This window comes from Aethalodelphis obliquidens, unplaced genomic scaffold, assembly GCF_003676395.1.
Source record: "Aethalodelphis obliquidens isolate GAN/ISIS:26980383/991018 unplaced genomic scaffold, ASM367639v1 scaffold15, whole genome shotgun sequence".
Lineage (NCBI taxonomy): Eukaryota > Metazoa > Chordata > Mammalia > Artiodactyla > Delphinidae > Aethalodelphis > Aethalodelphis obliquidens.
The window spans coordinates 8,461,518-8,483,964 of NW_020837959.1; the positions used below are offsets into that span (position 1 = coordinate 8,461,518).

General features: G+C 39.9%; 1 protein-coding gene across 6 annotated transcripts in view; it reads right to left on the reverse strand.

The window, feature by feature from the left end:
* The window catches only part of TPP2 (tripeptidyl peptidase 2), a 68,240-nt gene that overhangs the window by 15,189 nt on the left and 30,604 nt on the right, over nucleotides 1-22,447 (reverse strand). For 5 of the 6 annotated variants that reach the window (XR_003434643.1, XM_027115877.1, XM_027115880.1 and 2 more), the window contains 16 exons: nucleotides 20,957-21,084; nucleotides 18,268-18,367; nucleotides 16,611-16,759; nucleotides 14,762-14,877; nucleotides 14,059-14,227; nucleotides 13,183-13,340; nucleotides 12,801-12,877; nucleotides 10,771-10,877; nucleotides 8,627-8,781; nucleotides 7,362-7,478; nucleotides 7,022-7,122; nucleotides 6,328-6,424; nucleotides 5,298-5,435; nucleotides 3,725-3,969; nucleotides 3,386-3,464; nucleotides 1,446-1,484 (listed from right to left, as the gene is read on the reverse strand). Coding sequence is in view for 5 of the 6 variants with exons in the window: in XM_027115877.1 (XP_026971678.1) it covers nucleotides 1,446-1,484; nucleotides 3,386-3,464; nucleotides 3,725-3,969; nucleotides 5,298-5,435; nucleotides 6,328-6,424; nucleotides 7,022-7,122; nucleotides 7,362-7,478; nucleotides 8,627-8,781; nucleotides 10,771-10,877; nucleotides 12,801-12,877; nucleotides 13,183-13,340; nucleotides 14,059-14,227; nucleotides 14,762-14,877; nucleotides 16,611-16,759; nucleotides 18,268-18,367; nucleotides 20,957-21,084 (1,975 nt within the window). In the remaining variant the exon portion in view is untranslated. The remainder of the gene's footprint in view (nucleotides 1-1,445; nucleotides 1,485-3,385; nucleotides 3,465-3,724; nucleotides 3,970-5,297; nucleotides 5,436-6,327; nucleotides 6,425-7,021; nucleotides 7,123-7,361; nucleotides 7,479-8,626; nucleotides 8,782-10,770; nucleotides 10,878-12,800; nucleotides 12,878-13,182; nucleotides 13,341-14,058; nucleotides 14,228-14,761; nucleotides 14,878-16,610; nucleotides 16,760-18,267; nucleotides 18,368-20,956; nucleotides 21,085-22,447) is intronic. The other variant, XM_027115878.1, reaches the window with a different exon arrangement.

Genomic DNA, 22,447 nt, shown 5'->3' on the forward strand with positions numbered 1-22,447 from the left:
TTTTTAAAACAAGAGCTTCACGTGCATTTACACTGAAGATGGGGAGAAATGGGAGGAAGTGACTCCAGATGCCCAGCTCTAGAAGCTTCACTAACCGTCAATTAACAATAACGTTCCTATTCATTTGATAGTTTCCTATCTCAAATAATCTAATACAAACAAAAGGCACCAAAACTCCAGAAGATCCACCAAACAGTACAACAGAAAGAGAACCCCCAGCTCTGCCTTTGGGACGCGCACCTTCTTTCTAGTGGGCTCCTCATTCTCTGAAGCAGGGGCTTTCAGGCTATTTTCAAAATGAATCAAAGATAATGTGTGCATAAAATGAAATTACAGTTTTATGAGTCTGATGAACTGACATTTTCTGTTTTTGTTGTAATGCTGGTTAAATTCCATTAAATGAATTTACATGGCCTTCAAATGGGTAAAGACGCTCAGTTGAGAAATACGGCCTACAGAGAAGCCGACATTCCTTTACCTGGGAAGATAACCCCCAGTGGTGTATTTTGTTTGAACAAAGTCTTTACCACTACATAATCATATAGAATTTTAGAGGTCATTTTAATAAAGACATTTTATCTATTATAAAATGGTGGCTCCCAGTTTCACATCACTATGAATTAAACACTGAATTCTCTTTTGTTTCTTCTTAAAACACTAATTCTTGCCCTACAGTGCTTGCTGCACGCAGGAGAGAAATCACTACGATGACGAATGATGTCAGCAGGTCCTCACCAGAGAGCTCATCGAATACGTATCCCTTTCTCTAAACTAGACCTGAAGTACAGATTTTCAAACTAAATTTGGCTCCAGCAGTCAATCAGAGATTGTCAAATAAGTTGCAGAGAAGCTGGTCACATCATTTACTAGTTACGGTCTTAAAACCTGCTCCTGCTCTTAGTATAAGTTTTAATTTGGGGCCACAGTCCTTATTTCTGTTTCTGCTACACCCATTGCTCTTTTCATCTCTGCCTTTCCAGAACAAAGAAGATGCAAGAGCAGGAAAAAAAACTTCACTTTAAATATTTTAATAATATTTTATTATTAATCAAATCATCCAATTTAAGAATGACTTTAGACTTCAAAAATAATTGTTTTGTCATATATAGCTAAAAAAAAATCATTCATCTTTCTATAGGATTTTAGATATGCCAAAGTTCAAATATTATTACTTGGTCATACCTGCAGTAAGAAATGAATAGCATTAAAATTTTCTCTATACACATATAAACCAGGGGTCTTCAAGCAATTTATGGCAGGGAAAAAAAACTTTAAGAAAGCAGTTTGTCAACACTGATAAGCTAAAAGCACTATACTGCAGAACTGAAAGAAAGGAAACTAAGGGAGAGATTTTTTAAAAAAAGATAATAGTGACAGAAAAAGAAGTTTAACTAATATGCAAATAAGGCTTTAAGACATCTTTTTAAAGAACTGACAATCAGTACCTTTTTAAATTTTCCTTGTCGTTTTGCTGCAGACTGCCCCTGGGAGTTAGAACAACATTCTGTAAGAAATCATGCGTAATCTACACAGGATGGAGATACCACCTCTGTCTATTTTTCTGCCAGTTTCCATCCCACCTGTATGGGTCACAGTACTTAGAAGGGTCAGGTCTGTCATCAAAATGGCAGGTTTTTAAAGAAAGCAATACTGCCACTTTCATTTTTTTTTTTTAATAAAAATGCACTCAAATGTGTTATTCCTAAGGGTCAATGTTTTTCAGCTTTTTATTTCAAAAGTTTGTAGAGCAAAATTCATTAGTTATCCAAACAGTTCTAAAAACATTAAATTTAGGTGACGGTCCGCAAAGTCAGATTTTCAAGGCTGTCACAACGATCACACACGCCCATGCGCCAGAAACGGCATCGTTCGAGGGAATCTGGGAACGTCAGAGAGGGGCAAGAGGAACAGTTACCTTCGCAGCTGCCAGAACCGCAAGAAACGCACCATGGCTGAGATCCGATGAAATAAACAATGTGTTGGGAATTACAATTAACTCTGTAGCTTTAGGTTTTCTCAAGAAAATCTACCCTGGTAAGTAATAACTATAGTCAATCCCACCTGTTTATAACTTAACTTCACAACTGCCTCTTAAAGAATGCAGCCAGGAAGCACTATCTCTGAATTGCTAAAAGCATACTTCTAATAACAATGCTCTTCTTGTCTTACTCATCACAGGCAGTGGACACTTCAGAAGTTACCTGGATGAGAAGACTCACTGTTGAAGCCCCATAGCAGAGGCAGCAATATTTCCCATAGCAGAAAATGAAACCTACTTAAAAGGACCTAGACCAGGACTTCTTAAATCAGTGCATCTATGAATTCCAGTAACTACTGATTCACTTCACATTCTACTAAGGCTATATTATACTGAAGTACTTATAACTTATACTAAAGTACATATAAGTAAATAGTACAGACTGAAATGAGACTCAAGAACTATCAGGGCAAACGACTTGTTCTAAGCACAAAAGTCCTACGTGATGACGCTCCTATGACAGCTAATAAACCATCTTTGGTTCAACAGTGGTAAGACATGAGAATACTTGTTAAGATGTTTGAGCTCTATTCATTTTGATATCAGCACTTATAAATTCCAGAGTTAGGTGGTGGACTTACTTTGTAAGAACTAATGCTAAAGAGAAATGCAAAACTATAAGAATGACAACTTTTACTGGCATTGAGCTAAAATGACATTATGACAGAGGGTGATAGATGTATATAAACACTATTCTCACAATAAATTTGTAATGAAAACAGATGGAAAAACTAAAACAGGTACTATCAAACCACAACAATTATCTCTAAAATATAACAACCAGAAACATGTTTTTAACAAAAAGCACAATTTTGAAACTATAAAATAAACCTTAATGCCAAAAGAAATAACTACCTTGTAGATAACTACACAAAATTCCAATAAGAGAAAGATCTGTACAAGTAAAAAATACTGTTTATTAGTAGTAATTGTCCTGACTGGTTTTTAGAAGTCACCCAAGAAGATCTGATTTATTCCTATATCCACAATATTACGTTAGTTAAAACTCTATAAATTCTCTAATTTTAAAAACACCCCATTCACTTAAGCCAAGTTTGATCTGGATCTACATATTTCACGGGAAGTTCAAGTATATTAGCTGTGCAAGGCAGAACAGGTTCAAGGCCCAAGTACTTAGGCTTGGGAAAAAGAATAATAAATATATAAAAATACAACCAAATATTAATTGACCTTTACTAGCAACTTGGGGAAAAAATAACTATTAAATTTCTTTTTCCAGAGAGATCTTCTCTTTTACTCATTCTGAAATGTAAATTAATTTCCATTTTTAAGGAAATGGAAATTTTGGAACAGGCACTTTCAGTGTAAAAAAAACCTAGTACTTACAGCTTTCTTTCCGAGTTCAGTCTTTGACAACGTTAATGATCCTGCAAGGTAGCATCCAGGTCCTGCCCCTTTAGGTATTCTAAGAAGAAGATTCAGAAGAGGAGAGAAAAGGAACAAAAAAGAAAGTTTCACAAAGTGAATTAGGGGGAAAAACATCAAAACAATTGCATTCTGAAATAATTTCCGTAGCTAAGATTTCAAAAACCAAAGGGAGAAATAACCTTAGTCTAAAATGGCAAATGACAACACAGTATAAGTGTAGCCTCATATTATAAACTAGCATTTAAAGATTACAGAGTATAAGATGGATAGTGAGTGTTAAGCAATGTTATCACTTACTTGTCGTCAGGTAAGGAAGTAACAAAGAATGGCTGGTTATATTTGGGTGGTAATGTCAAGTTACTTGATTTCTTCTTTCCTAGAAGTGCAAGACTATGATTTTCATGAATATCTAAGCTCAAGGTATTAGACAACCTATGAGAAACAATAAATGGAAGATCTTTAAGACGTTCCAAATCACTGATCTGCTCATGCCGAATCTGCAGTCGAATTGTATAATCTCCTTTCTCCAGTTTCAAAGAATACTATAAAAGAAAAACAACATTTGGGAAAAGTAAGGTTTAGCCACATGAACGAAAATTACAGTAAGAGGATAAACAGTTAAGAATTACCACTTACAGAGTGCTTACAGTATGTGAGGTACAGTGCAAGTTACGACACACACATGACACGCACACAACGCCCCGACTGGATGTCAAAGTGAGCTGGCCAAGGTCAAGTCCAGAGCAGAGGATAAGGGAGCTGAAGGCAGCCAAGCCCTCAGCCCTCAGCCCTCCCACAACAACAGGCCACTCCTAGGCGCCCAGCTGAATCAGCATCCGCTCAAGACTGGAAAAGGCAACGATTTTCTAGTTCCTGGGTCTTCACGGGCACGGATAAAATGACACCAAGAATAAGCAAAACTGAGGTGCTGTGTAATATCTAAGACAGACACACACACGTGTTTGTATGCACATGACTGGTAACCTTTAGATCATAACCACCATGCCACCCCCCTTTATTGCAGACGGGAAAAACAGGGAGCCAATGGGGACAAAGGAGTACAGATCTGCCACGCTCCATCCAGGCAACCTGCTCAAGAGGACGGAATGCTGTATGCTGCAGCAGCAGTTTCTTCTGAGATTTTTTAAAGCAACAAAAGGAATGGCTGCAATAACCCAGTCTGTACTGAGGAGACGTGCCAGGGCCTGGCTTTGAGGAAAAAAAGGAAACCATTCCTTGAATGACTAACTGAAAACCCTGCGTAAATTATTTTTATTATTTAGCATAAAATTATAAAGGTTACAGGAAATAGCTCATTTCTTTGTCCCAGTCTTTCAATCAGGGATAAGATTTCTATAAATTATATGATTAAAAGATTTTTTTTCCTTCCAAATGACAGTGCCAGGCACAGTGCTTGGCATATAGTAAGTGCTCACTACACAGTTGACCAAGAAGAAACATATTTCAAAGTTCTAATAAACTGAAGACACTTGGCTCTGTCATTGTGCTCTGGATCCAGTTCAGACCTGGGATCACTTCAAGGGGCTCACATATCCTGGATGATTTGCTTTCACCGTGCAGATAGGAGCAAGCACTGGGTAGGAAGGAGAAGTACTAAAAATAAAAAGCTCTGCTGGCCAGCGTCTGTGAGCATCCTCCTGGCCCTCCTTTACCCCGAAGCCGGATTCAGCCCAACCATGGGGATGAAAAGCTGTCACGGTCCGACCTGCAACAGACAGCTGAGCTGCTAGCCGTGTGTCCAAGTACTAAACGCACAACCACACTGGTGTTTAAAAAGCAGGCACGTTACCAGAGCAAGAATCCGGGCTTCATCAGCTCAAGAAACAGCTGTTAACTCTAAAAATCATACCTGATGAGGGTAAGCATCGCCGGAACCCATCTGTCTTTTGTTCTGGTCAAATATAATCCACAGCTGGCTGTCAAATTCTGATTCGTACAATAATTCACAAAGCAGGGGGCAGCTTGGAGTCACTTCCCCACTCTTGGGCTGTGGTGGGGGGGGGGGAAGAATGATTATTTGATGTGGTTTATATGATTTCTAATGTAGACCTGTAATGTTGCTATTGATCAGACTTTTACATTTAAAGTATTAAAAATATTTTCTTGCAGTAACCAATTTCAAAAATGCCGAACACATCCAGGATTTCGGGACTAATAAAAGGTACTTCTCTTACAAGGTTTAAAAAACACAAACCTAGCTAATTGTATTCATTACTAAAGCAATACCTATATCTTCAGGACCTCTAATTAACTGTTTTTTTTTTAATAAAACTAAAAATTTCTTTATAAAGTTGAAATTAGACAACCCACTGAAATCAATTATCTCCCCAACAGTAATTCATATTATGCTTCAGTAAGAGTTTTACTAAAATCTTACTGATCCTCCATAAACTTCGATCTGATTTTTATGCCCGTCTTAACTACCTTTACTACCCATTCAACCTAGGAGCTATTCTGATGTCTCACTGTGCCAACACCTGCTTCACAGAGAGCAATCAGGCCTGGTTCCATAATCAGTAGGCATCTGGCTTTGACAAGACATCAAACCAGTGGACAGGTTATCAGAGAATAGGCAGGTGTCAGTGATTACAAAAACTAAGGCTCAAAGGCCAGGTCACCACTCAATTAGAATCTGTGACTTCAGATCTGAATGGTACTTAGATCGTTCTATATCATAATTTCCCAAAGAATAATTCTAAATTAACCAGGGTTAATTACTTGTTTCTATTTCATATACATGTATGTCTCTCTCACACACACACACACACACACACACACACACACACACTTTGAATACACTGTCCTTCCATTTCTGATTTTATGATTCATAAAACACAAGAGTTCTTTGTAAGGGTATACTTGGTTACACAAACACTTACTTGATGAAAGTTGTAAGTCAGGATCATCTCATAAAGTTGACGATTATTTGGCAAAACATCCCTTGATCCTAAAGGTTTTGTTTTTGCACTGAGTGGGCTGTAATCAGACAATTGCATAAGAGTTCATTGAAATGAGAGAAAACTATAATCAGCAAAATCTATAACGTATCACAATAAATGACAAATGAGCATTCCTAGATGCTGTCCTTTTCCATGTATTTTGTAATATTTTAATCATTAACTTATATAATTCTTTACTGACTGAACCATAGCAATGCACACAGTTAAATTTTGCAGTATTATAAAGGTAATCTTCTCATGATAAAAACATTTTCAACCATCAACTGACAGTCTCAACAGAATCAGATCCCGGGACTAGGTGACAATTCCTCACAGTGCTGAAGGACAGGCTCTGACCGCAGACAGCCCTGCCCTCATCACGGGATGGGTCCTGCCAGGTGCCACAGCAAGGGCTCTAGGTACATGTTACTTAAAGCCAGAAGCTGCTGTTGCGGCTGCCTCTCAGAGACCCACCATGTTCCCTGGGCTGGAAAGTCATGAACTGAATTTTCACGTCCAGCATTCACATGATTAAAAATAAAAGAGACCCTTTCCAAAGAGTGAAGAGACGCCCATCCCCCCACCCCCATCACACTGATACCCAACATTTGCAGCCCCAAAACATTGAAGATACCGCAGTGTTTGGACCCAGCTCTTCAAAGTTATGCAGGGAGCCAGATCTTCATATTTCAAGGAGGACTGAACATCAAAACGGTTGATTCCTTCTGATGCATGCTACAAAGGATATTTATCAAATTAGTTTCTCACACTCTACTGAAAACAAGCTGCATTTTTAAACAATACTTGGACCTAAATGTGTCAAACACAATGTTTATAAGCACCTATGAACAAAGACTATTGTTATTTCCAGAACCATAGATAATCTCCCCATTAAAATGTAAACCCAACCATTGAAATTATTTCACAATAACACAAATAACTGACATTAAAAATGATGGAAATGTGGAACTTACAATGTTTAACTGAGGAGCAGTACATACTATCCCATGAAAAGAAATGGTATAATCAATATTGACATCACTAAGACTTGCCCACCAACGAGCAATACAAAACTCAATTGCTTTCCCACCCTGCAAAGAAAAATGAAATTAAATTATCAATGCATAAATTACAAAACATAAATAAGTGTTTCAAAGCAGTTCTATGCTTTCAAACTTTTTCTATTTGTACAGCAGGAAAATTCAAAGAAACTTATCATTAGCTATGCTTGAAGTTACACAAATCACAGTTGCTGAGACAGACTGCAGGTATTTAAATATACAGTTATTTACTCATAATCCTAAACTGCTTGTCGTAAGAGGTCTGAGGCAGCTTCTGAAGTACATGTAATAAAATAATGGTGAAAACAAACTGGAATAAAAACTTGGGACCAAAGGAAAAATAATTAAGAACAACGATAAGAGAAGGGGTATGACAACTCTGTGAGGCATATTCAATAGCCACAGCTGAGTTCTGGGCTCAAGAGCTGCCTGGCAACCAAAGCCAAATGAAATTATGGTCCCTCACATGTTTCTTCCTATTAAAAAAAGTAAAAACAAAAGCTGTTCTTTGAACACTTGAGTTTTAAATTAAGTTTTCTAGTAATCAGTGTATTAGAAAGTTTAAAGTGAACCATATTACTCTATAACACATACAAGGACACAAGTCAAAGTTATCAGAAACATAAGCGATACAGGAAAGATGAGGCAGCCATCTGAAAACACTGAGTAGCAAGTTCAAGAAAGAACATCAATGCGTTCACCTTCTAGAAGGAAGGACTAGGCACCATTTCTAACACTACAGATACGCCTGGAGAGCTGCCAGGCTAATCTGTAGGCAGGAGCAGCAGTTTCACCTACAAAGCAAATTAACCTCATGGATTCTTAGCAACAGGGCATTAATAAAATAACTAAAATAAGTAGAAAACACGTAGAGAAGTCTTAAACATGGAAATAATCTACTGTACGATGAGGAGACAATCTCAACCAGGGTCCACTTTGTGAGGCGTCAGCATCTGGCAGACCAGCACTTTCCTAAGAGATTAACATTTACCTCAACTTGGTTGCAAGTATCCTAGTAAGACGACCTATCTTCCCACATTATTCAGCATTAATAAAATATACAGTCCCAATGTGCTCTGAATACAAACTATAAAATCAAATTCAAATACTTAGTCTTAGTCCACACCCAGAACGAAAGGAAACTGTTTCAGGATTCCAGACTGTTAATTAACACTTACCAAGACAGGAAAGGATTCAGTCAGCATTCCTTTCTCTGGAAGGGAACAAAACTTATAGAACTCATGACTTCGATAGGCTCTCTGCTTCACAAGCTGCACTGCATGAAGAACAAACTTGGCAGACACCTCAGAAGAACAGGAGCACACCATAACTTCTACAACGACAAGGGAAGAAGCAACATTCTAACTGACGAGATTTAAAATAGACACAAAATGGCTTTCATAATGCCTACTTAGGGGGAAATACTATATCAAGAGAATGAAATGGTATATTCAAATGAAATCTGCTATTTCTTTAAAAACAATGAACTGACCGAGTATTAATAAAGATGAGAGGGTAGAAAATTTAGCTATGGAAAATAAATAAATCAGGATTAAAATAAGCAACTGCTACGCTGCAAACAGCAGGAAACAGCAAGCTGTCCACAGATGGACACACAATTATCCTAATCAGGTAATTTTTAAAATCCCTCCCTTCTCTGTTACTAAGTTCAACCTTTCCTCTTGCTTCAGCTAAAAACCAATCAATTCTTGGTAAAGAGGATTTTAATTTTAGAAACCTCTATTTGTTAGCATGCCTAAGTCCCATTAGTATCCATTTATCCAACTTCACTGATAACTTTTCCTAGTCTCTCGCTCTTGGTTTATCTGCACTGTTTGCTTCTGGAAAGTATGACTATCAGAACTACATATGCTTAGCTGTGCTCTGTGGCAGAGCTGGAGATGAGCCAGGATCACCGTGAAGCCAGGTCAGCAGCTTATCTCGCGAATACCTGGCCCTGAGACAAGGAACCAAAGCAAGGCTTAATTCTCTGCCTCACAAGATCAAGTGGGCACAGGGCTCTGGGAACCTAATCACTTGCTAAGAATACAGAATCTAGTGTTATGACAATATGTCAAAGTATTTGAAATAGGAATCATCTGTACTGCATTTCTTTTTTTCCCCTACTTTGACCCTTTTCCCCCCCAGTTTTATTGAGAAACAACTGACATATAATATTTTCAAGTTCAGGGTGTACAACGTGATGATTTGACGAGTATGTATATGTTATGAAACAATCATCACAAAAAGGTTAGCTAACACATACATCACTTCATATAGGTACCAATTTTTTTTGGTGGAGAGAACATCTAAGATCTACCGTCTTAGCAAATTTCAAGTATACAACCCAGTATTATTAAGTACAGTCACCATGCTGGACATTAGATCCCTCAAACTTTTCCATTTTATAACAAAGTCTGTGCCCTTGACCAACATCTCTCCCACCCCCTCCACCTCCCACAGTATATATCTAATCAAAGACTGCTAAATGCTCTGAGCTACTTCTATTCTGGATGATCTGATCAATTCTTATTAAAAACAAAAAACAAACACACAAAAAAACCAAAGAACTAATTATTTTCAATACCCAACCTAAACAAATCATAATTAGGGCATTATAATCACTGACATTTACCAGTAAACAGACATCATGTTCAATATGAATTAACTATAGATCTTTATTCTTTGGTATGATTAGCACATGTTTTATTAGAGTTAGATGTTACACAACCATTGGGCCTATGTGAGTGGAAGCCCTGAGTTGTACCACGATGCAACTCTGACCCTGATCATGAACGGAGAAGGCATTATTCTGAACCAAATTAAAATCCTATTAAAACATCTTAAGATAGCCTAGATCAGCGGTCCCCAACCATTCTGGCACCAGGGACCAGTTCCGTGGAAGGCAATATCTTCATGGACTTGGGGTGGGGGGGAGTGTTGGTTGGGGATGGACGGTTCAGGCGGTGATGCGAGCAGATGGGGGGCGATGGGGGACGGCAGATGAAGCTCCGCTGGCTCGCCCGCCGCCCACCTCCTGCTGTGCGGCCCGCTTCCTAACGGGCCCCGGACCGGTACGGGTCCGCAGCCCAGGGGTTGGAGACCCCTGGCCTAGATAGATGACTGACATATGAACCAATGCAAAATAGAACTAGATCTTTAAAAAGGTTTGAACCTAACAGCAAATCTATAGTGCCAGACACCTATTACTGTTGTGAGAAAAGTCTACTGCAGGTATATGAACTTTATATGGTCATAACCAGAGCAGAGATAGAATGCACATAAAGGTAAATGGGCAAGACAAGACATTAACTTTACTCACCAGCCCACGTTGCACCCTCAGGAACCTCAATAAAATGCCTCCGAATTTGACCAGGTTTAAAATGTACATCTGTCAAGGCTAGATCATAATGGGTTGATTCATTTACTCTGAAAATTAATAAAAATAAATGACTAAACATGACACTCTCATTAAAAAAGCTTTATATTATAAGCCCACTGGTACTCTAGATTTCAACAGTTCATGAGAAATGAACACAGGGAGTTAAAAGCTGGTAACAAAACAGTACGCACAATGTCATCTCAGTTTTGCAACATGTTAGCAGAGATACACTGTGGAGATGCTTTTTCTGCTTTTTACTTGTTTGCTTTATAATTTGTCTGAAGTCAGACACACAGCTCCCTCTTTTCTGGTTAAAGGAATTCTACAACATTCACAGGATTTTCCAGTTACCAGAATCTGGACTATTGTGAGTCCAAAATATTAAAATCAAAGGCAATGTTTTGTGCCACTGATACTGCCTTATAGTTGAGACTGATATTAAATTTAACCTCTTTCGTAGCTTCAAAATGCACCCATGCCATAAATGACACAGTAAAGAAGAGAAAGTACTTTCATAGCGTTTTTGTAAGGGATCAGTGAAACATAAAGGTCAAATAGTATAATTACCCAACCCAGAAACCTAAAGTACATACTAAGGACAAATTCTAGTCAGTATGACAAACATTTAATGAGTGCCTACTATACCTGAGGCACTGCTATTAGGTGCTACAATTACAACAATGAATATAATGTCTTCCTTTTCCCCAGCCAATCTAGCGGGGATGGAAAACCCAACAGGGACGTTGAACGTAATATTCTCTGGGGAGACAGGAAGCGTTAGTGGAAAAGATGCAAGGTTCCTGGTTCACGAGGAGCGGTCAGGGAAAGCTTCCTGAAGCACATGAGGTCTCAGCCCACTCCTGAATCTTGTACATTACCTTGTTGAAGTTCCTACGGGACTTCTAGGGAATGTGCGGCTGAGAATTTAACTGTGTCGCAATTTTTTCACATGTGTGTCACTTGTTACCTCCTCAATTTCATCCTATGTTTCATATGGGCTGAGACCTACTGCATATTAAATATTACTGTGCAACTAACTCAATAGAAGCTGTTAACTCAGAGTTCTCTATTGTTTCCAGTACTCTCATCTCCATCTTGCCTTTCATGTACTGAATAATTTGTTTCGTACATTCTGTACAATGGGTTCCATATGGGGTCACGTAAAATGCAGTCCCCGTGTCTTCCGTGGGCTCACAGTCAAATGTGGTGAATTAAAAATGACAACACACTAGCTAAAGTCTGTACCACAGGCAAGTGAAAAGTGCCATGAAGCGGCAGGGAGGGGCTCCCTTCACCCGGAGATGACCAAGAACACACCTGGTCATTAAGTTAAGGGACAGGAAACTGAAGCAAAGAAATCAGCTGTGCAAATGCACCCGTCCTGAGGAAACTGGGGGGGTCAGCATTGGTGAGCTCGTGGAAACGTGTAATTTGGTGATGGAGCCGCGGGAAACACTGGCTGTGAAGGGCCACTGTTTGCTATTTTAAGCAGCACGATCCTTGGGCGTGCCGCTGAGGTACTTTATACAGCAAGCAGTGTGATCAGTCCTGAGTTCCTTCATTCTGGGGCAGAAGACAAGATGGAAAGGGAAGAGTCTGGAAACGGCACTGGAAAAGCGGAAGAACGAGGAGATAATGGTAATCCCAGAGATAAGGGGGGAATCTGGGCCGGGGGTGGGAGGGGACAAAGTCACTGTGAAACACTGCCGAGGCATCAGGCCAGATGAAGGCTAAAACAGCCTCTGAATCAGGTGTAAGGAGGGCAGGTGACACATGCTGTCAGTTATCCTCACTGTGAACAAGGAACACCGTGACTGACTACGCACCACCTTGAACGTTAAGCAAGGAACAGAACCAAAACCCAGTCACCTGGTTCTGGCCTACGGATCCTTTAAAAGTTCACCCCATTTCCATAAACAGCCATTACATAATTACACGTAACAGCAAGCTATCGGTAACTGGGCACTTACTTTGCTGCAATAACTGCAGTGATTGGGACTCTGAACAGAGGACCTGCGTTAGGCGATGCTATATCATAGCCACATACCTTGAAAAAGGAATAAGTGTCAGTATCCATAAACAGACTTTTTTAAAAAGAGAAAATAAAAGAAAAAAAGGGTGAATCTACTCAGCGAATAAATTAATCTAAGATTAAAATGTAAAGGTCCTAAGTACAAGTTGGCATCAATTTTCTGATGTCAGGCCACATAATTAATGGCAAACAGCCTGGACAAATACACCCATGACAACCCTTGACTTACTCAGACTGATGGGGAAATGGACTGCTACACAAAGACTTCTACACATTTTAAAGACTAAAGAAAGTAAAAATGAAGATATCCCAATAAATACCTCCGTATAATGCAATCCTTCTCTTAAGCCCCTGGGATCCACACGTATGTTTATGTGTCTGCACTGATTCATGAGTTCCAAATGGCTGGGACACTGAACCCATGATGAATTCGAAGTTAAAGCTAAATGAAGCTGAAGGGATATTTTCTCAGAGTTTTCTGGTGTTAAAAAGACCAAAAAGTAAAGATTAGTTATTTTTTCCTTTTCTTCCATTTTAAAACATTCTGTCGTCTGTCAAGAAAATTCCACAGATACATGTGGTTGGCTGTAAAATCCAGTAGGCACGGGCTCCCGAAACACAGCTTACATAAAAGAGCCACAGAACCTCCCTCACATTTATTTTAGGATGCTCGGAATCCGTTCATGTGTTCACCCAACATGGCTGGCTACAACCTGAACACAAACCATTTTAGTGAATATTTTTCATTACTGCATACAGTTAACAGAATCTGACTAAGAGAAAAGACTCCTAAGTTTACAGTGATGACAATTTTGTTCACAGTCGTTGGGCTGGGGTTCTCCCTGGCTGCTTCTGCTTCCCACTCTCCAACCAAAAACTCTTACACCCAAGTAGTAAAAGTGGGAAAGAAAAGGAATTTGATGCTTTACTATCCACAATTTAATAAAAGCTCCAGGTCCCTAAAGGCCCATGCTACTGTTTTTCTGGTAGACACACTGCCAACTGAACTGCCACTGTATCAGGATTCCTAATTGCCATCAGTGTCCCCTACACCTCTATGAAATACAAATTAATAACATTGTCAATTCCTGTCTTCTCTTTAGAACATTAGCCTAAACAGCATTTTCTCTATTGTGGTACAATTCATTCAAAGCATAAATGTGAGCACATCAGCTTACTGTCAAGTTATTACTCACCAGTATTTTCTGGAAATACAGGTTCAATGCCAACACCGTGATCTGAAGGTGCAGCCACCTGAACAGGATCTCGGAGGTAGATGCCACGGTTATTTCCAACAGTAACAGTGAAACCTAACTTATTAGCAAATGATGTATTCTGAACGAGGTAGTCATAGGCTTTATCAACCTAATTAAGAGAATACAAACAGTAAGATATACACGGTTGGGTCAAGAAAGTACTTTATTGCAGATCCCCAATTTCTTTTCCATTGTAGCAAAGTACAAGCAAAAAGTCAGTTTCTCCATCCGCCTTTCTGACCTACACGGAAACCCCATTTAGGAGGGCAATTCTACCTCACTGGACAAAACACTGGTCTAGCCACTGGACTCGCCTTCCATTCCACCCTCTTTACTCCCAAATGACGAAGCTAGGAAACCTCCACATGCCATTACGACTGGCCGGCTTCTGCCCTCTGCTGCTCTGCCGTGAACTCCACCCTCTACATGTCCTATGTCCATTATGTTTCTCCACCTTAGCCTCACCAATCTGTCTTAAGTACAAAATTTGTTTTCATACCCTCTGCTTACAGTTCAGAGACTACTCTGGCATATAATCAATTAGAAAAACTCAATCGTCATTATAATAGGAGTATTATCCAGTAATCACTGAAATATTATCCTGCTGATTTACAACCCGTTTTTTTCATACAAACGACAATACCTGAATAATACCATGTCCTTGGGCAAACACTTCTATATTGTCAGCCTTCACTGCAGTGTTTTCGAGAGCTCTTCTGACTGAATGAACCGTGTAGTTAACATTATTAGCTTTCAGACCTAAAAGCCAAAAACAGAAAACAAGAAAGTAGTGTCCATCAGTTGAGCTGGTTACTTGAAACACTCTCTGCTCACTGGTATGGATAGCGCGTACATCCTCTGGTTTTAACGTCTTGTGTTTCAACACTCACTTTTAAATCTTTTTTTATTAAAAAAAAAAAAACAAAAAACTGACAAACAGTCTGACTCAAGCTGCTTGTGTTAACGCAAAGACTTCATTCAACGAAAATTCCTGTGTGCCCACTAGGCAGCGGCATGAACACGGGCTCTGCACTGGGAATGTGAACGTCTGAGCAAAAAGTACCAAAAGGCATTCGAATGACACCTTCCTTAAACTACTGCTGGTCAAACAACATGGTCACTGGCACAAGGTCTCAACCCGGGTGCACATTATAAACACCAAGGGTACTGGAAGGAGCCAGAAAGATGTGAGGTCCCGATGCAATTAAATCAGCACCTTTGAGACTGGATCCCAGGCATGGCCACTGATTAGAAGCTTCCCTGGCAATGCCAGGGAGCAGCGAGGCTGGGGCTGACTGTCCTCTGGGAAGGATGTGGAGGCCGCCAAGCTGTCCACCTTCTGATAACGACTGATGTTAGAGGCGCAAGATGAGTAAGAGCGCACTCCTGACCCCTCCAGAACTGAACACGCAGACACTTACGAGAGTAAGCCCTGAGCAAAACGAACATGGGAACGCTACGGCGCTCTGAGAGCAAATCAAGAAGGTGACCGTTGTGTGAGAATCCACGAAAGGGTGATGCTCCATGAGAACAGATACGTGAGTCGGTATCCCTAGTAGTGTCTATCAGAGGAGACACAGGGAACACACAGGCCAAGACACGGCAGAAAGGAGCTCCAGGCAAAGAGAGCAGCGCGCCACAGACAAGAGGCGCGAGCGACCCTGAGATACTCGGCAAGGTTGAACAGGACCAGGACTGTGGGTGGAGAGCCTGGGATCTGACCAGAGGGACGCTCCCCAGAGGGGAGGGGTCTTCAGGCCCGCCGGGCTGACCGGACGCTGAGCCCTGGTCAGGGCCGACGCCCCCCGTCCAACACCACAGCAGCCTCTCGCACGCCAGCCTAGCGCCCCGTCGGCTTCGCTGGCTCCACGCCGATATTCACTGTCTTCTTACGTGTAACAGTAACCATTTTTTATTTTGTTCACAGTCTGTTTCTCCTCCAACTTTAATATCAACTCCACACAGGCAGGTATTTTTAATGCTCTGTTCACTAATTTAGCCCCAGAGCTAAAATAATGCTTAAGAGTCATTAACAGCCAATGAATATGCTTGCTGAATGAATATACATTCAAATCATTATCATCACATCAACTATTCTCCACCTTAAACTTTACTTTGGGCCAGGACATTCCCAGTTGTACCACATTTTCTCACCCTGAGAAATTCAGGAATTAAAAATATCTGCCTGAAATAAGAGAAATTTATTCAATTACTTTTCACGGCCACAATCTGACTTTATTTTATGCTATGAACATGAAATTGTCTAGATACTTCACACCTACTTAACTAAGCTTATACATAAACCATGCATTTTAGAACCAGGACCAAAATGAAGTATAAATGATACTTTTAAAATCCATTTTATCATGTTACTTCTATCTTATTAAGAAAAGTAATGAAACTGTGGCTGAAGTACACGTGGAATAGCCAACAACTCACTGTCGCTTCACTGGGAAATTGAGCAACAGTAGTAAGGTGAGCAACGTCGTTACCTGACAGAATCAAGGCGATGCCTCCACACGCGTTGGGAGAAGACATAGACGTCCCGTTCATGAGCTGAGTTCCACGCAGCGTCCAGTTAGGAACAGAGGCTATGGCACCTCCTGGGGCGCTGATGCTCACTCCAAGGGCCCCATCAGCACTGAACGAAAGCAGTTAGAGTCTGCTTACGACGGCGGACATTGGATAAACAGGGCCTTTGTAGAAAGGCCACTGGCCAAATAAATTACAGTACAACACACGAACTATCCGCAGTCACGGCTATTTCACTATTACGCAGCAGTTTTTTCCCTCATAAGTGGACAAAATGTCTGTGTGTGTGCGTATCTGGGCTTACATATGGCAGGCCACAGTATTAAGTATGTTTTATAGAAGGACAGTAAATGAGGGTCGCTGCTCAGACGCCTGATGAATGTACTTTTCGCGTCTGTAATAAGCAGAAGCACCCTCTTGTCTACAAAGTCTAAAATAGCGCTGTCCAGGAGAAGCATGTGGGACACACATGGCATTTAAAGTTTTCTAAAAGCCATATTTAAAAAAAGCTAACAAAAAGATGGTTTACTTAATTTTAGTAACATATTTTATTTAACCCAACATAGCTAAAATATTATAATTTCAACATGAAATTGATAGGAAAAAATGAGTTAATTTACATTCTTTTTTGTACCAAGTTTGCAAATCTGGTGTTCATTTCATACTTGCAGCACAGCTCAGTTCAGACTCTCATGTGACCAATGGCTGCCATGCTGGACTCGAGCCAGCAGGGTCTGCTGAGTTAAAGCCCATAGAGTTCACCATCGCATCGTCACCAAACACCAGCTCAACAACTATCGTTGTTCCTGGCTAGGAATATTGGGGCTATTTGGTTTCACATTTTAACAGAGAACTGAAAGCAATGCAAACAACTCCTGTAACGGGTTGGTAGCAGCCCTCCTAGTGACTATCCTAAAACAAATATTATTGGGTAAATATCTGTTGACCTGTAAAGATGTTCTCACTGTATTACCGAGTGACAAAAGTAGGTTATAAAAGTGCCTGAGTCCCGTGTGCTTCCACTTACGCACACGGTAATGACTAAAAAGATGTTCTTCGAAATCTGACCCATACATACGATAGATGATGAGGTTTAGGGTGATTCCCACTTTTCTCTTTGCACTGTCTATGTTGTCTACCAATGTTTGTACTGAACCTTGATATCTGGTAACTGGAACAAATAACTGGGAAGACTCATGAATTCTGACTACTTCCTTACTCTCTATTGATTTTCCACTAGTCTGTTAAAGTGGCTGATCATAAAGCATTTCTGGTGTTGGAAATAGTGTTCTAAAAATAGGTTCCATAAAACGTAAATAAAACTTTCACTGAAATAAAAAAATAAAATTTTCCTTATATAAACCTTACATATTCTTAGTGAAGGACTGTAGACATGGGCATAAAATTTATAACAGAATAGTTATGTCATACATCTAACAATGAAATAACTGTAACTTATTTCTTTAATTATCCGTTTCCCTAAAACGAGATTGTTAATCAAAATGAAAATGCAAAAACCAATAGAAAGAATCGGTAAAATGACCAAAACTCTACCCCTCCCCACCATGCAGTTTAACAAAATATTTGTAATATTCCCACGTACAACTCTCAACCTACCTGGGGCCTCTAGAAGACCACGTGTACTGATTTGCAGGTAATTTCTCTCTCAGAGAATACTCGGCAACCATCATATCAGGAGAAACGTAGGCACCAACACCTGTGGAGTGGATCTGGTCATTAACAAAAGGACACAAGACAGGGATCCTAATTCTAAACCCACTGCTCCCTCGGCTGTGTGACCCTAGTAAATCGCCTACTCTGCCGATACCACAGTTCTTTCTCACAAAATGGAAAGATAAGAAAATTTAATAACCAAGGCAAGTTTACTACATGCCAGATGTTACACTAGGTGGTATGCTTTTGTATATAAAAATACCTTCCAGGATTATTATGTGGATTAAATATAATAATGTATCTAAAAGTGTATCTATGTGTAAAAGAGAAATGTGTTTCAAATTTTAAAAATATAACTTTAGAAAGATAAGGAATCAGTTGATTGGTCTTCATTTTTAAATGACCACAAAAATGACTGTAGTAAATAACAAGCATATAACATGCTACATACAGTCTTTTAGTATTATATATATTTTTTGCGGTACGCGGGCCTCTCACTGTTGTAGCCTCTCCCGCTGCGGAGCACAGGCTCTGGATGGGCAGGCTCAGCTGCCATGGCTCATGGGCCTAGCCGCTCCGCGGCATGTGGGATCTTCCCGGACTGGGGCACGAACTCTTGTCCCCTGCGTCGGCAGGCGGACTCTCAACCACTGCACCACCAGGGAAGCCCTACATACAATCTTTTAGATAAGTGTGCAGATGCAAACTAGTTAGACTCTGCAATCACAGAACATAGAGATCAAACTCAGTTCCTTCATTCTAGAAATTTGGAAGCAGAGCGTAGAGAGATTAAAAAAATTTACTAAAGGAAATGACTGGCAGAGACAAGACTTAGAATCGAAGCCTACCAGCTCCTCATTCTTCTTTACAACACACACATCTTCGGAGCAGAAGTCTAGATAAAATAGGTGAGTTAAGAGGACTCAGGTTAACGATGCTGCCACATAAAACTAATTGTTTTGTAAAATTTAGTATAAAATTTTCAGTGAAACTGGGGATAAAAAAATGACAAAATACTGAGCATTGTAGCAGTGCAGTGTATTTTGATCATTAGATACCTTTGAGGTCTATTTTCTGTTTCATTTTAATTTGTGTACTTAAAAATATCTAGAGATCTGGAATACACAAGGGATGTATCACACTGGCAGGCACTGTTATCTTAACACATGATTTAACAGAATTACTGAATCAAAAGGTTTCAAATTACAATAAAGGGGTCCAGTGGTAAAGAATCCACCTTGCAACACAGGGAACGTGGGTTCGATCCCTGGAAACTAAGATCCACTTGCCGCAGGGCAACTAAGCCCGTGTGCTACAACTACTGAGCCTGTGCACCTCAACTAGAGCCCATGTGCCGCAAACTACAGAGCCCACGTGCTCTGGAACCCGCATGGCACAACTAGAGAGAAGCCATGCGCCACAACGAAAAAGGTCGTGCATGCCTCAACGAAGATGCCAGGTGCCACAACAAAGACCTGACGCAGCCCCCGCAAAAAAACAAAACCAAATTATATAAAGCAAGCTACAGCTTGCTTAAAATTTACAAGCTATAAATAAAACCACGTCCTATAAACATAAGGTCACTGATATTTCAAAACAGAAACATTTTCAAAAGGACCAGTTTCTGTTCTAAGCTTTGATGCCCAAATTTTGTTGTGTCTATAACATCAACAATATCTTTACAACTATAATAACACTTATGATATATACATATCTGTTCAGTTACTGATGGATACGCCAGAAAAACTGTTTGGGACCAGTTTTTATAGTCATGCATCCAATCACAAATGTTAAGAGGTGTAAGCCTTATTTTGATCCCAAATTTAAAAATAAACCAAAAAACTTTAGGCCTCATTTACTACGTAAGGGATCTCTCAATTCATCCTCCTCATTCATGATCTTAGTAAAAAAAATCAGGGCTGGGTTTCATGTTTTGTGGAGGGGGGGTTTTGCACAAGGCGGCAGCTACTGTACTATAATGGAAGTTAATTTGATTATTTTCATATTATGACTGCAACTAATTTTGCGCTCCTACAACTCCTGCTGACAGGCATTTTTTCCCGTTAGATTACAGCGAAACAACACTGCATCAGATCCTGAAGACCAAAGAGTGGGAAAAAGCCACATTCATAGAACAAATGTGATTCAACTGCTTTTCACAATAATGAAGCTCCCTTCCTCTACATCTAAATCTTTCTGCATGTTCCAAGAGAAATTAAAAGAGGAAACGCGACTATAAATAAATTGCCCTACACACTATAAATAAGTAGTGAAGCAAGTGTCTTTATTTATGCTGTTTACTTAGCCTGGAAAGCCCTTCCCTTGCTTATTTCTACCTATTAAAATCCTCATTCTCACACTGCTTTCAGAAAGCCTTGCCCAAATTCTCAAAGCAGAGGTAACTGCACATTTGTAATCCCACAGCCCTGGATCTGTACTTCCAGTAAACCCCTTACTCCAGGCTGCTGTAGGGGAAATTCTAGATCAGCAAGTCCCTACTAGATTTCACTTTCCTAAGAATCTACTTAAGGCTCACAGTGTCTTGCATAGAGTAGAGATACAGTTAACATTGGATGAACTGAGGTTTTTTGCCTGCTTGTTTCTAAGTCTATTTCTAAAACCAGAAACTAACCTATCACACTTGATGTGGTTCCTCCTGGGCACCCGACTGTAGAAAGGCAGGGGCCGTTATTCCCAGCACTTGAAACATAAATTACGTTATGCTTCCACACAGCTTCACTAATTACTTCACATATTCTCCTGAAAGAGACAGACAATTCCGCTGAACATATAAAACTGTCCCTCTTTTCAAGAACTATATGACCATAATGTGAAAATATTTTCAAACATGGTGTATATGAAAAAACAAACCAAAACAAGGGTTCTAAGTAGCATAAGTAAGATGGTGGTCATGGATCAGGAGAGGTGCTTTAGAATCACTCAGGACATCCTCAAACTACAAGTGCTGAGCTCCTATGCCCACAGTGTTTATAACACCAAACTACGCTCAAACGCACAGTTAAGTAAATTTCGGCACATCCACCATTGGTGGAACACGATACAGCCATCCCAAGAGATACACTCTCGTTGGGTTTTAGTGGAGGGAAGGAGTTAGGAGCCCCCAGGTTAAACATGGGGAAAATGCTAGATACAAAACTGAATATATGTGGGGAAAATAAACTACAAAAGGACCAAGAGCAAAGACTGAACCATTGGGCAGTGACTGGGTGGTGGGACAACAGAGGTCCACCTCCATCTACCACTTAAAGTATTCAGAAATGACTCCTTGGGAATCCACACACACAGTTGTGACAAGTGGCAAAGGTGAAAGTGGAAATAAGGCACTAAGAAGAACTTAAATGTAGGATTTAAAATATAAGAAATCTGGTTAGAGCTTGACAGCAAATAAGAAAAATGTACTGGTATTAATTAAAGGAGACAAAGTTAGACCACAAGGAAGAAAATGGGGTCAATATAAAAAAGGTAAAGGGCCAAGGACACTCCAAAGTGATAAATGTGAAGGAAAGAATGCTAGGGAAAGAAGACTTTAAAAGAAGGAATGTTAAAGGAGAAAAAGAAATACACTGAGGTAATCAAGCTACTGAAGCAAGAGAAGAAGGGGCGAGATTACCTTCATGGATGAAACAACTGAGAGAGAGGGTACTTGTGAGACATTCCTTTCCTGCCCCACAAGGGACTTAGTACCAGTGATCTGAGAAAATTAAGGTTTTTTTTTTTTAACTTTTTAAAATTTTTATTTTTTATATTAACATAGAGTAAAATTGACTTTCTTTTTGGTGTACAGTTCTTCGAGATTTAACACATGTATAGCCTGTGCAACCACCACCATAAACACAGTAATAATTTTAGCACCTCATTAAAAAGTCTCCCTGGTGTTATCTGTCCATTTGTAGTTACATGTTCCCTTCTAAGCCCTGGCAACCACTCATCATTCTTGATTCCAGTCATTGTGTCTTTTTCAGCATGTCACATAAATACAATCTTGAGATATACAAGACTGGGTGCATGTGGGTGGTGGGTGTATAGGGATGGTGAGTGTATATGGATGGTGGGTGTACGTGGATGGTGGGTGTATGTGGATGGTGGGTGTATGTGGATGGTG